Source organism: Merops nubicus, unplaced genomic scaffold (genome assembly GCF_000691845.1).
Source record: "Merops nubicus isolate BGI_N331 unplaced genomic scaffold, ASM69184v1 scaffold48606, whole genome shotgun sequence".
In the NCBI taxonomy this organism is placed as follows: domain Eukaryota; kingdom Metazoa; phylum Chordata; class Aves; order Coraciiformes; family Meropidae; genus Merops; species Merops nubicus.
In genome coordinates, this window is record NW_008613886.1 from 3,489 (window position 1) to 16,014 (window position 12,526).

Consider the following 12,526-nt stretch of genomic DNA (forward strand, 5'->3'; position numbering starts at 1 on the left):
CACAAAGAATGTAACTGTTCTGCCAGCACAGGTTTGTGTTCAGTCACACTGAACTAGAAGTAGTCAGCTCTCCCACTCAGCTGGTTTCCCAAAGTAAATCAACACTTTACTTAGAGAAGCTGTTGTAGTAAGTGACTGTCTCAGCCTATAGCACTCTTCCCCTTGATATCAAACAGACTTCAATGCACCTTTGCCATCTAGGCAGCGTCAGTGGGACACAGCACCACTTCAAAAGTCTTTTTGCTGGGAGTCATATGTTAGAGATAGAGCCAGAGCCATGCTTTTACAGCCTAAGAAGTGTACTTTTGTTGCTGATTAGAGAAATCGATGAAAAGCAACTCACATCACAAGACATGAAACAAAACATTTAGTGCAAACACTTAGAGCAGGATTTCACAAGAGAATCTGCTTGCAGTAGAAAGCAATTGAGAGAATAAAATGCAAAGAATCCACAAGCTACTGAGAGAAGAACCACCATAAAAAGGATGGAGTGGACTGAAGAATACCACTCTGTGTAAACTAGGTGGATGCAGAAGAGATGAGTTTGTACCAGTATAAACACATGCTACTTATTACATGTCTTTTTTCTTGTTTTACACTGCTCACTACTTTGTATCCACTGATTTTGATTGTGCTAAAATAAAAACCACTGTGGTTTTATTTAAACAAACAACACCACTGAAGTAAAAAAACCCCATTACATATAATTACATACAGTAAATAAATTTACTAAAAAAAGCCCAACCTAACCCCCCCAAGGTAATATTCCTATAATAGATTTGGCACTTCCACCATGCTTTACTAAGTACAGCATTCCACAGTACCATATGCAATGCTAAATCCTAAGTGAGAAAAACCCTTACAGTGTTCATTTCTATCAGGGGGAGAAGGGAGGGACACCAGAAAGAACACCAATAAAAATACCTAGTCTATATCAAAGGTACCTCTCCCATTAGAGGATGGAATAGAAAAATACGTACCACTTATAATTTAACAGCAAGCTCTCTTCCTGGCAACCAGGATTACAGGTTTATGCTGAATACAATCTTATGTTCAAACACAGAGATCAGCAGCATTATCCCAAACCCCAGGAGAATCCCCGCGTTCTGCAGCAGGAAGTATCCCCAGCGGCTGCACCCATGGTCGCTGGCATCGTTGTGGAGCATTTCAGGCACCTGAACAAACAAGGAAGTGTTAAATGCCTTAAAAATAAACTGTTTACTTCTGACCCAGTTCTTCAACCATGAGCCACAAAGCAGAAGAGTCATAGAATCATAGAATCCTTTAGGTTGGAAGGGACCTTCAAGATCGTCAAGTCCAACCATTGAGCCATTAGGGCTCTAAGGTCCTCTGCTAAAACAGATCTGACTCCTCAAGTCTTTCGGATTGACTGCATTAATGCTACTCCTTCAACTGGCTGTCACTCAATGTGAATAACTTCATCAGTCTGCTCTCATATTTACAGACAGAGAGACTCTGTGGTGTTCTAATTAATGTTTTCATTATAATTATGCTAATGCCTTAAGCCAGCCATTTACTCACAATATGATTATTTACCAATTGATTTGATCAAGGCACACCAAGAATTTTATCCTCCAGAAGACAGTAATGCTTCCACAAACATCTACCAGATACTTTGTACTTTTGTACGAACATACTTCTGAGGTGCAGGACTTGTTTTAATACAGTTCTGTCTTCATCCCAAGCAGCAACAGTGACAGTGCAAAAGCCCAAACACCTCTGGCGTTGCCGACAGTGTGCAACTTGCAGTCTTACTGGCTGTCTGCTATGCCAGTCCCTGTCAGAAGCATTTTTCACTCTGCCTCTGCTGTTAATTGCCTCTGTTGAACATCTAAGGGAGAATCAACCTCTGTTCCTACAGTAACCTAAATAAAAGCAATCTTCCACCTGAACAGGTGACTGAGCACTTACACCACATACTCATCAGCATCCTCAAGTGCAGAAAAAGTTAATTGAGGGAGAAAAAGACAGAAGGATTTATTTTGAGATTAAGAATTAATGCTAATTATATTTTGAACTACATTACATAAAATTCAAGTAGGTCTAGCCACTTACCATATCCACAAGAGCCACATACATGAACAGGCCAGCAGTAAGTGCAAATATCCACATGGAAACATTGTCTGCATAGTGACCGATGAGGATCCCAGTCGCCATTCCCAGGTAGGCCAGCATAGCTGACAGAGCATTGTAAAGCACAGCCTGCTTGACAGTCATGCCCGCTTTCAGAAGTACAGCAAAATCTCCTGTAACAGGGAAAAACAAATCCTCAGGTAACTATTACAGTATTCATGAGTTCTCCTCTTACTTACAAGATTACTAAGCTATTTTTATGCTGTTGTTTGCCTTATTTAGCTTCCTTCACAAAATCAGGAATTGCTGCAGGACAGAAAATTAAAAAGCATACAAGAAGAATAACACAGCAGCAAACACTGTGTGCTTATAACCTTAAAGTCTTAGGATTTGGGGGAAAAGCAGCTTTTAGTGTAGTCTGCATTTAAACCAATCCTATAGAACACTGCAGTACCTGATGTGCATGAGCATTCTAAAGAAGTTTCTAAAATAAAATATTCCCATTTAATTGCATAAAGCAATAATGATGATTCCATTTATTATCCTGTAACTGCTGTGCACTTCAGCTGTTTCACAAATTTTGAAACAATTTCTGTATTAATGTCTCTAAATCTATGTTTCTGTGATTCTCTAAATGATCCTTAATGTCTTTTTTACTTGAAGGAATGATAGACTACCAGCCAGAAACAGGTTTTCTGCAATTCAGAATAGACAATTTTTTTTTGTTTAGATTAGTTAGTTCTAAAAGAGAGTAAAATAGCATAAGCTTATTATTTGGAAATAAAATGAATTCTATACAAAAAAATAAATCAGTTATCACCAGCTGAATTAAACAAAGCAACCTTCAAAGCTGAGTTATTTTTTACAACTTTTCCCACAAGATATTGGAATTAAGATGAACGGGTATGTTAAAAAGACTGTTTAGCATTAACAACAGAATGATCCAATTTTATCCCCAGCTAACTTCAGCTAGTCCCACCTGTTTCAGTATTCCTATGCCACTTCATGTCCTCTGTTAAGAAGGTATTTCTATCACGCTTTCTGCACTGACTTAGATTTAAAAATTCTCTTTTTTTTGCTTCCAAACCCAACAGAACACTTGAATCTAAAATTATCAGATTCATAACACAGAATTATTTTGTACATTTGTGCTAACAGTATTTAGTACATATAATTAAAACAAGTTCCAAGATTCCCATGGAATTCATATTCAGATGAGCAAGACTCAACTCCTCCCATGTCATAAAATCGGGCACCTTTTCTCCAGAGTAAGGTATTTCTGTGTAACATTGGACAGACAGACAAATACATCAAACTGTTTAATAAATACCTCGATGTGTACACATACTGGTTTATAAGCTCCAGTAAATGAATGTTCTGAGACCTGAGAAAAGCAAATTCTGACATGCTTTCTTCTGCAATTCAGGGTTTATATTGCTGAGGAAAACAAACTACAACTCAACTACAGAGAACAAGTTGTAAGTAACTGCAACAGACACAGTTTTAAACAAAGTAAAAAATAAAAATATTTCAGCTAAAGGAAGATTAATTCAATTAAGAAATAAAAGTAATTAAGTTAGAAGTATCCTTGAGTAGACAACTGGACACAGATGAAGTTTTCTGGTGAAATTTTACTGTGCCACAGAATAAAATCACTTGTAGTTCTCTGAAGTGCATCTCAAAGTACCTATACCTACAGCATACAAAAATACTGGAGTCTTACCTAGCTCATGAGGTAATTCATGGCAAAATACAGCCACAGAAGTGCTTAAACCGCTAGATAACCCTTCAGTAAAGGCTGCTCCTGTCAAGAGAAAAAAAAGAGAAAAATAAACAAACATTACTGCATATTCAGACATCAAGTGCACATGCACTGTGTTGTGTGTGCTTGCACCAGATGAGGACATAGTAGCCTCACTCAGATTTTTCTTATGCTTGTGAAAACTTGTAAACTGAATAGTCGTCGGTTATGATTCATAAGTTTCCAAATCTGAAGGAACACAGAATCCTCCAAGTAGTTAAAGCAAACCCATTTCATTATCTTATTTCTGAACAAAGCCAATACCTTTCAACGACACAACTCTCCCCCCTCCGCTCCCAAAATCAGTAAATGGAAATACCCTCAGAAAAGACACAAAAAAAGTGTCTTTTTTTAAAAAAATTATACAAAGGGAAGAAGGCAGCTTAACTGCCTCAGAGCCAGGCCCTGGAAAATGGGAAGCCAGCTCAACAGTAAGAAGAGCTCTATAGTCATGTGAACACCAGCAATGAAAGACTGAATTCTAGGCAGTTTGCACATCAGTGAATGATCATATTTTAAGCACAGGGGGGGAAAAAAAAAAAAAACAAACACACAAAACCCCATTAAACTAGTCCAACAGTCTCCATCGTCCTTGTTTTCTCCACTCCTCCTGTTGCTTGCTCTTCTCCTGACAGGACAGCAGCTGAGGAAGCAGCTCACAGCGGGGCTCACGCCCAGCGCCGAAGGCCCCGGCCCGGGCAGCCTCGCCGAGGGGAGCAGCAGAACCACGCCCAGCCTCCTCTTCAGCACTGCCACCAGCCTGCCAGCAAACAGGCACTGCCAACAACCTGCCAGAGGCACGAGGCCATGCCACAGCCAGGGAGACAGGAGTACTGCTCAGAGAAAGGGCTACCACAGCAATGAGCCCACAGGAGACAATGCCAGCCCCAGTACTCCAGCAGCTGCTACTGAGATGTGACTCCCAGGGGTGGACACTGCTGTCCAGGTCTTCATCTGCAAGAAATGGCAGATGCTCCTCCCTGCCCTGACAACCACAGCAGCTGCTCCTCTGGGATGTGTACTGTGGGACCCAGTGAAGGAGATGCAAAAAGCAGTAAGCAGGTATCACTGAGTGAGGCATAATGAGCAGGGGTTCGAGAGGGTCTTCATAAGGGGTTCTACAAAGGCAAGAGCCCAAGCCTCTTCAAACTAAAAAGAAGAAAGCAGGACAACAGAAGCACTAGAACTGGAAACATGAACTCCCAGATAGGTAAAATTTGAAAACAGTGAAGCCTGGCACGGGAATAACCCTTCATCCCCTCATGCAGCTGTTTATCTAGAGAATATGGTCATCCCCTTGGCACGTGATGGACAATGAATGACTTCTGCCTAGCCCAGAATATTTATCCAGCACATCAGATTAGTAATACAAAAAGAATACAAATAGTTTTAGTGACAGGAGATTCCCTCCCATGCAGGATAGAGAGCAGAGGCAGACCCACTGACCAGAGCTATAGCCCAGGGTAGTCCACTGCGTGATCACAACCTGCCTGGATGATGCTGTGGAGACACCACCAAAGCCTGTTTGGCCTGCCATGGATAGGTACAGAGATTGCCCAGAAAAAGAAAGAATACAAGTAAGCTTTTGGTGGTTTTTGTCTACCTACATACAGGACCTCCTTGACTGCACAAAGCTCCACTATAAAACTATGAATTAATGCGGTTTCTTGTGCCCACTGAGTCTCCTGGTCATAGATCACAGTAACACTAGTAATACGGTTACAAACCACATAACCAAGAAAAGGTGGTGGATAAGGCTACCTATGAACAACCACACAAGATGTCACCATTCACATGAGAGTTTTCAGCTGTGAAGGTAACAGCACTGGGCACACAGTCCATGATGTTCCTTAATTGTGTTGGCAATGTTTTCCTGATACAAATGATAGAAGAGCGAACCAGGATTAGAGTTGTGCCTGACCTGCTGCTCACAAACAAGGAAGAACTGATGACAAATACAGCAAAAAGTGGCATCCTGAGCTTCAGCGAGCATGAGGTAACTGAGTTCAGGATACAGAATCAGGCTGGGAAAGGAAGAAACAAAATTAGGACTGTAGATTTCAATGAAGCAAACTTTGACTCATTTAAGGAGCTGCAGGGTAGAATACGCTGGGAACAGTGCACAAATGAACCACCCTGTTCAGAAAACACTAGGACTTCCAACAGAAGGTATGCCTGGCTAGGCTGTGTCTTCATAGATTAAGACTCAAAAAGAAAGCACACAAGAAACAGAAACAAAAGATTAGCAACAAGGAAGCTAAAAGCAGTGGAACAAAAAGGACAAAGACTGACAGAAATCTTACAAACTTCAAAGAGGAAAAGTGAGAAGTTCTGCACGTGGGGCAGAAAAACTTCATGCGTTAGTACAAGGGAGGAACTGACTGGCTGAAACAGCAGCCTTCCCAAAAAAAGACATGAGGGTTATGATGCACCAGTTGACCATCAGCCAGCAGTGTGCCCTCCCTGCTAGTACAGTGAACCACCAACTGCACAGTCCCTGGAGAAGCAAGGCCAGGAGACTAAGTTCTTATCCCCTTCTGCTGCTAAGCACTGTTGAAGCTGTTCCTGGACTTCTCTGTCCATTGTGGGTGTCCCAGTTCAAGGCAGGTATGAACACTGCCCAAGAGAGGCTGACAAAGATGGTCAGAGGTCTACAGCATAAGGCTGAAAAGCTTGAGGAAGCAAGGTGTATTTAACCTCTCTCTCCACCACAATAAGGGAGTGGTCTAACAGCAGCTTGTAAGAACCTTTAGTGCAGTCACAAATATGAAGAAGCCTTCAAAAAAGGAAAAGAGGCTGCAAATGACAATTTGGGAACTTTGGGCTGGACATAAATAAAACTCTTTATTAATAAACAGTAGTGCAACTCTAGAGGAGGTCAGCCACAGATGTGGTGGAATCCCCCCATCTGTGGAGGTTTTCAAGGCTTGGCTGTGCAAAGCCATGACTGAGTGAATCTAGTGTTCCCAAGAGCTGCTTCAAGTGTAGGGTTCAACCTGATGACCTCTGGAAGTCACCCATTTCTAAGACTCTGATTTGTTATGCCCAATTCAGAGATGCACAGGGTGCAAGACAAAAGCTATTTTGAGGTGAGCCCATTGAGCTCTAAAACATTCATGGGAGCCTACACAGTAATTAACAGGTAAGCGACAGGAGTTACTGCTACCTGACTACCAAAAAGAGGGTTTTAGAAACACTATCCATCTTTTCTAGGTATTGGTCTATTGTCCTCACCTCCAAAATTGCTTTATAGTTTTGGAGTCAAATTTTGAGACAGAGAGGATAGCTACAGTTACTTCCTACTAAGAAAGGAGAATTCATCAGCATTCAATCAGGCTTCAGCTTCTGAGGGGACTAGATAAGTAGAGGAAGGCAAAGGGTAATTACTTTCTCCCACACCTGTACCCTAAATAATCTACAAGTTGCTCTGTATTACTCTCTCTATACAATATTTTCCCAGTCTTATCACTTAGAGGAAAGCTAAAAATACAAGAATCCAGCTTAATCACACATGGTAAATCTAATTTTGGGACCACAAAACCAAGCCAAACAAAACCTGACTGCTTTGCAAAGCATCTAGGTGGCTGATATGGCTGTATACTGTACAGATACAAAACAACCAAGGGACAAGCTTAACTAAGGAATATCTATTTTTACTGTTCAGTGCTAAAAAGATGTCTCGAAACATTAACCAACTGAAGACTATGTTAATATATTGGGTATTGTCCCCACTCAAGAAGCTGATGAGTAGTGCCATGGTGTCTTAAAATATACTCTTAAGACTTCACTTCTCTCAAAAAAAGACCTAAAGAAAAAAAAAAAAAAATTCTGCAAGATTATCATCAACATGGTGTTCTACATTTTAGTTACTTAGTTGAACCTACACAGAAAAATTCAAACTACAGAAGCTCATTTTGTACGAAGTAGATGCAACTGTTCCATGTTTTAATAGAAAAATAAGCACTTATATCTTATTCCTCCATAATTAGCACAACAGATTTGAGGAAAAAAGTAACTGATGGAAGTTACGAATAACAAATCACAGAGAATGAATGAAGTGAATGAAGAGCTACTCTGGCTAAAGTGATCTTCACAGAAGCATTTACATCTTCATTTAAATACAAGTAAAATGCTATACAAGTAGCACTGGAATTTTCACAACATCATCAAATCAATGTTTTCCTGTAATACTTTTGAGCACATCTAGAACTGAAGGAAAGCCACATTTCCATTAGCCTGAACAAGCTACACAGCAGGACTTATAAAAGCTATTGCTCTCACTTGTTCAATAAGCCTTTATTAACCTTCCTCATGCTTTTCCTTTTATAACTGTAAGTCATAGCTCCTGCCCAAATCTCCCTAATGCTAAGAGGTAATTGATTCTGTATGTCATTTGTATGCAAATCATCCTCCTCCTCCTCCTATGTTTTCACTACTGATCTGCTTGGGAATTTCCATTCCATGCTTCAACTTTCATCAAAAATGCGATTAAATCTAAAGGTCTCTTTTCACATTATACTTTGAATTAACTGAATCTGAACAACTGCAAATACTGCTCTAAGAAAACAGTTATTATTGGGTTTTCTCTTCAAACAAGAATGAACTTGTTTCTACGATAAAATTTACAGAAAGACTGATACTGGTGCACTGACCCCTGTATGCTGTGCAAGCTAGAAATAAATCAAATACCTGTAAAGATTAGTCTTAAATACTAAAGTCAAGATTACAAAAGACTAGTGTAAGAACTGAAGATTACTAGTTTGACTTCAATTTCTCTAACTTACTTTAACCTAAAACTGAAATACCTGTAGTCTAGCTCTCCTAGAAAAAAAAAAAAACAAAACAGGAAATTCTCAAATTTGACCTTCCAACCAGTAATCCAAACCATAGTATTGAATGTGTTATATTTGTGATAAATATTTTTACTGAAGCATTGTCAAAAAAGACTGAACAGCTACAACATGTAAGGGAAACACAGGGACATGAACAAAGAAGGAACAAAAAGACAGACACTATGTTTACATGTAAAAGAACTTTATACGGGCTTAAATTTTTTAAAAGAGAAAAAGAGAACACCAAAAAATGGATTATTATGCTCAACTTTAAGAACCAGATTTTAAGCGGACTATGACTGGTGTTTAAGGAAATAAAACTTAGAATACTTTTCCAGGAAGAGAGACTGAGCCTGTTTTGAAACCAAGTACAGCACACTGAGCATCTCCTTTCATTGATATAGACACCCTTAATCCAAAAATCTGCATAAAGGCAACATATTGGTTATCTTCTTCACGAATCATATTTCTGACAGGCAATAGCTAACTAACATCCTATTAATTAATGCCCCACTCACACATTCCTAGGATACAAAAAGCAGCACAGACCTTCTCTGGAAGGTTACTGCACACACTCACACGAACTGCAATGCTGCTCTTTAGCCAATGGTAAAATCTGAGAACATGGATGTGACAGGACTGCTATGCAAAAGCGTGGAAGCACCTTAGAGAACACAATGCCCTGGATCAAATTCATTTTACAGTGAAAACGAATGCACACCTACCTCCCCCAGCACAAAAATCAAGCATATATGGCCTAATCCATCTGGGGCATCTTCAAGCTAAAGCAGATTTAAACTAGAGCCCTGTCTCCCCACTCACTGGTGCTCTGGGGACACCTGCACAGGATATGTAACCAGGGCTCAGTACAGGCAAAGCCACCCGTGCAAAGCACAGAACCTGACCTTGCTGCATAATGAGTGAAAAGGGATGAGAAAAAAATTAAAAAGCCAATGATACGAGTGGCCTGAGGTAAGTGGAAAAGCATCAGTTGCTCTGTGTGACCAAAACCAAGTTTGTCTTAAAAAAAAAAAAAAAACTAAAATAAATAGCTGAGCACTTGCAGACACTGAAATACAAAGTCATCTCTAAAAGTAGGACTAAGATACCTATAGTTTTAAAATTAAGCCTAGCTTTAGTTTTGAAAAATGGTAGCTTTAATATTGCTAGAAGTAGGAAATAAAGCAAAATTTATAAATTTCCTGAAGGAACATAGCTGTAAGCATGTAATTTGTTTCATTTGTCATTGGTATCCAGGTTGTTAACCCAGGTATTTTTCTTATTTATCCAGAGTTGCTATCGGATAAAAGTTTAGGCTTCAAAATCCACCACCAATTAGTTGTGCTCCTAATACAGAGATAAGTGACAGCAAGAAGACTTTGCTGTCCTCACATAGAGCAAAGGCAGTGTCCCAGCTAACACTTACCAATTGCTAGGCCATCACTGAAATTGTGTAGTCCATCTCCCATAATCACCATCCACGCCAGAGTCGCTATCCCTGCGTCCTTCAGCTCCTCACGCGAGTAGCGCTGACTGTGGCTGTGGGGATGGTGGTTCTGATGATGGTGGTGATGCAGAATATGATGGTAGTCATGGTGATGATGGCTGAGATGATCCGTCTGTCCTAGAGTATCGTGTAAGTGAGAATGACATTTGTTTCTACAGCCCCTGGACACATATTCATTGTCAACTTCCTCTTGATGAGAATGTGCTATCATCACTTCTTCCTCTTCTTTAACAGCTGGCTGCTGAGAAATGAAGGGCGATGGATCCTGAGAGTCCGTCCCTAGATAGCACTCAGGCCCTGTTACAAAAGCCCAGAGTATAGTATTACACATCTGTAAAATCACCCAGGAATCAAAGATGCAATAATCAAGTTCAATATATGATGCAGTAAAGATGAAACTACTAAGTCTAGAAGTTGAGAATGATACCCTAGTTTCTTGCACAGTTCTTTTTTCAAAGGGTTTCCAGAACTTAGTTTTCTTTAATCAGATTTTTAAGGTAATCCCCCAATAGTTCAAAATAAGAAAAATCTTTAGTTTCTGTCCCCTGCTACCAAAATGGCCCCTACATTATGGGCACAAATGTCTCCCAAAGGCTGAAAAAAGCTTTTAATCTAAGACCCACTGCAACTTAAACACAGCAGAAGGCTCTATGTCCCAGTTTCACAGCATGAAGGCTGTTAGCAAAATTGCTTCAGAAAGACAAAGTATCTGGAAAGCACATGCCGTTTATTCATATTAGGGCTGAAGAATAAGAATGCAGAAGAGGAATACATTATAGATAATTTTGGAAACTCCTGTATTTCATAAATACACAGGAGCTTAAGTTTGAACACTTGGAAAATAAACATGCAAAAATAAGTCAACACCAACCATGAAACGCTCTCATATAAACATTAGTGGCACAATCAGGTTACTTTAACTCTTAAAACTTGTTAAATTTTTCCCCTGCAATTAAATGAGCAAATACACTTTTTTCTGTATTACCAAAAACTCCTTCATTAGTTATAAAATTATTCTGAAAAACTTAACACCTTCTAGCCACAAGAGCAACCAAGTATCTAGTGAGGTGTGTTTTGGCTTACAGCATGATCCTAGGGACACACAATCATGTGCAGTCCAAATACTTCAAGTAACCTCTGAGATTTTAGACTATCAACCTTATAAATAAATAAACTAAGAAACTTCAGACTTAAGGTATACTGCAATGTAAATAATGGATCATGCATATACAATCTAAGAGAAGCGAGAAGCCAGTAGGTACACCCGTATTTTGCAACAGGCATGGCCAGAGAGCTTGACAGAATGACTTAAACTTCTGCTGTTAAATCCAGAATTAAAGAGGCTTAAGGACTCAAAGCTGAATTCACTACTTCCAACCCATCGACGTTTTTTAAAGGAAGGCAGCAAATAGAACTAGTCCTCTACATATCAACGCACAGACAGGTTTTGGTTTGAAAAGAATTCAAGTGTTCCAATCTACAGTAAGAAGCAGATCTATGAGCAGCAAATCAATCAGGTTTTTTAGACAGTGCTGTCACAAAACAACCATGCAGTATCACTGAGACTTACGATCATCTGCATCTAACTTTTCTTCATTCGCTGAAAACGTCTTACTTTCTCCATCGTCTTCATTTTTTTTCTTATTCCAAAAGAAAATACTGTAGTTATGAATATTTTACTTATTTTTCAGAATATATATATGTGCAACATTATATGCACAACATTAAATCAGCTTGCACAGGAGGTAGTCAACATGGAAGCCATATAAACAGCGCAGAAGAGGAACATGGGAAACTCAGCAAAGTACAGTAAGACAAAAAAAGTTCCTCAGGCTCCACAGGAGTTAAAAAAAAAACACACCACACCAAAGCTAAAAAACAACAAACCAACCCACGTGCATACGTGCTCCACATTTTTGCATGAAGAATAAGCAGAGGGGTTCATCACAGAAGTAAAACACACAAAATACTGAGTAAAAATTATTCCACTAATTCTTTGCCATTGTACTGCTAGTAAAATGGTTTGGTTTTTTTTTTATTTCATTTTTTTCAAGTGTACTGAAAGAAAACCAATTATAATTTCTAATCATTGCTCACTAAAGTCTGTATCAACAATTTTTATGCTCAGTGACTCAGTATTTAGAAGGATGTGACTCAGTATCTAGAAGGGTATAATCAGTCTAACAGGAAACCTATTCCCAGTGCCCGAGGGAAGGGCACAGAAAATACTTGTTTTGCTTGGAACTCTTCATATCCTCACTTGGCAAATAAATTTAACTAGAGGTAGGGAAA

The 12,526-nt window shown here is 39.4% G+C and overlaps 1 protein-coding gene across 1 annotated transcript in view; it reads right to left on the reverse strand.

Moving 5' to 3' along the window:
• Positions 1 to 1,022: 1,022 nt before the first annotated feature.
• The window catches only part of SLC39A6 (solute carrier family 39 (zinc transporter), member 6), a gene marked incomplete at its 5' end in the record, with an annotated part of 14,050 nt that continues 2,546 nt past the window's right edge, over positions 1,023 to 12,526 (reverse strand). The window contains 5 exons of the mRNA XM_008942017.1: positions 1,023 to 1,175; positions 2,077 to 2,267; positions 3,818 to 3,898; positions 10,154 to 10,531; positions 11,805 to 11,874. Of these exons, the coding sequence (XP_008940265.1) occupies positions 1,023 to 1,175; positions 2,077 to 2,267; positions 3,818 to 3,898; positions 10,154 to 10,531; positions 11,805 to 11,874 (873 nt within the window). The remainder of the gene's footprint in view (positions 1,176 to 2,076; positions 2,268 to 3,817; positions 3,899 to 10,153; positions 10,532 to 11,804; positions 11,875 to 12,526) is intronic.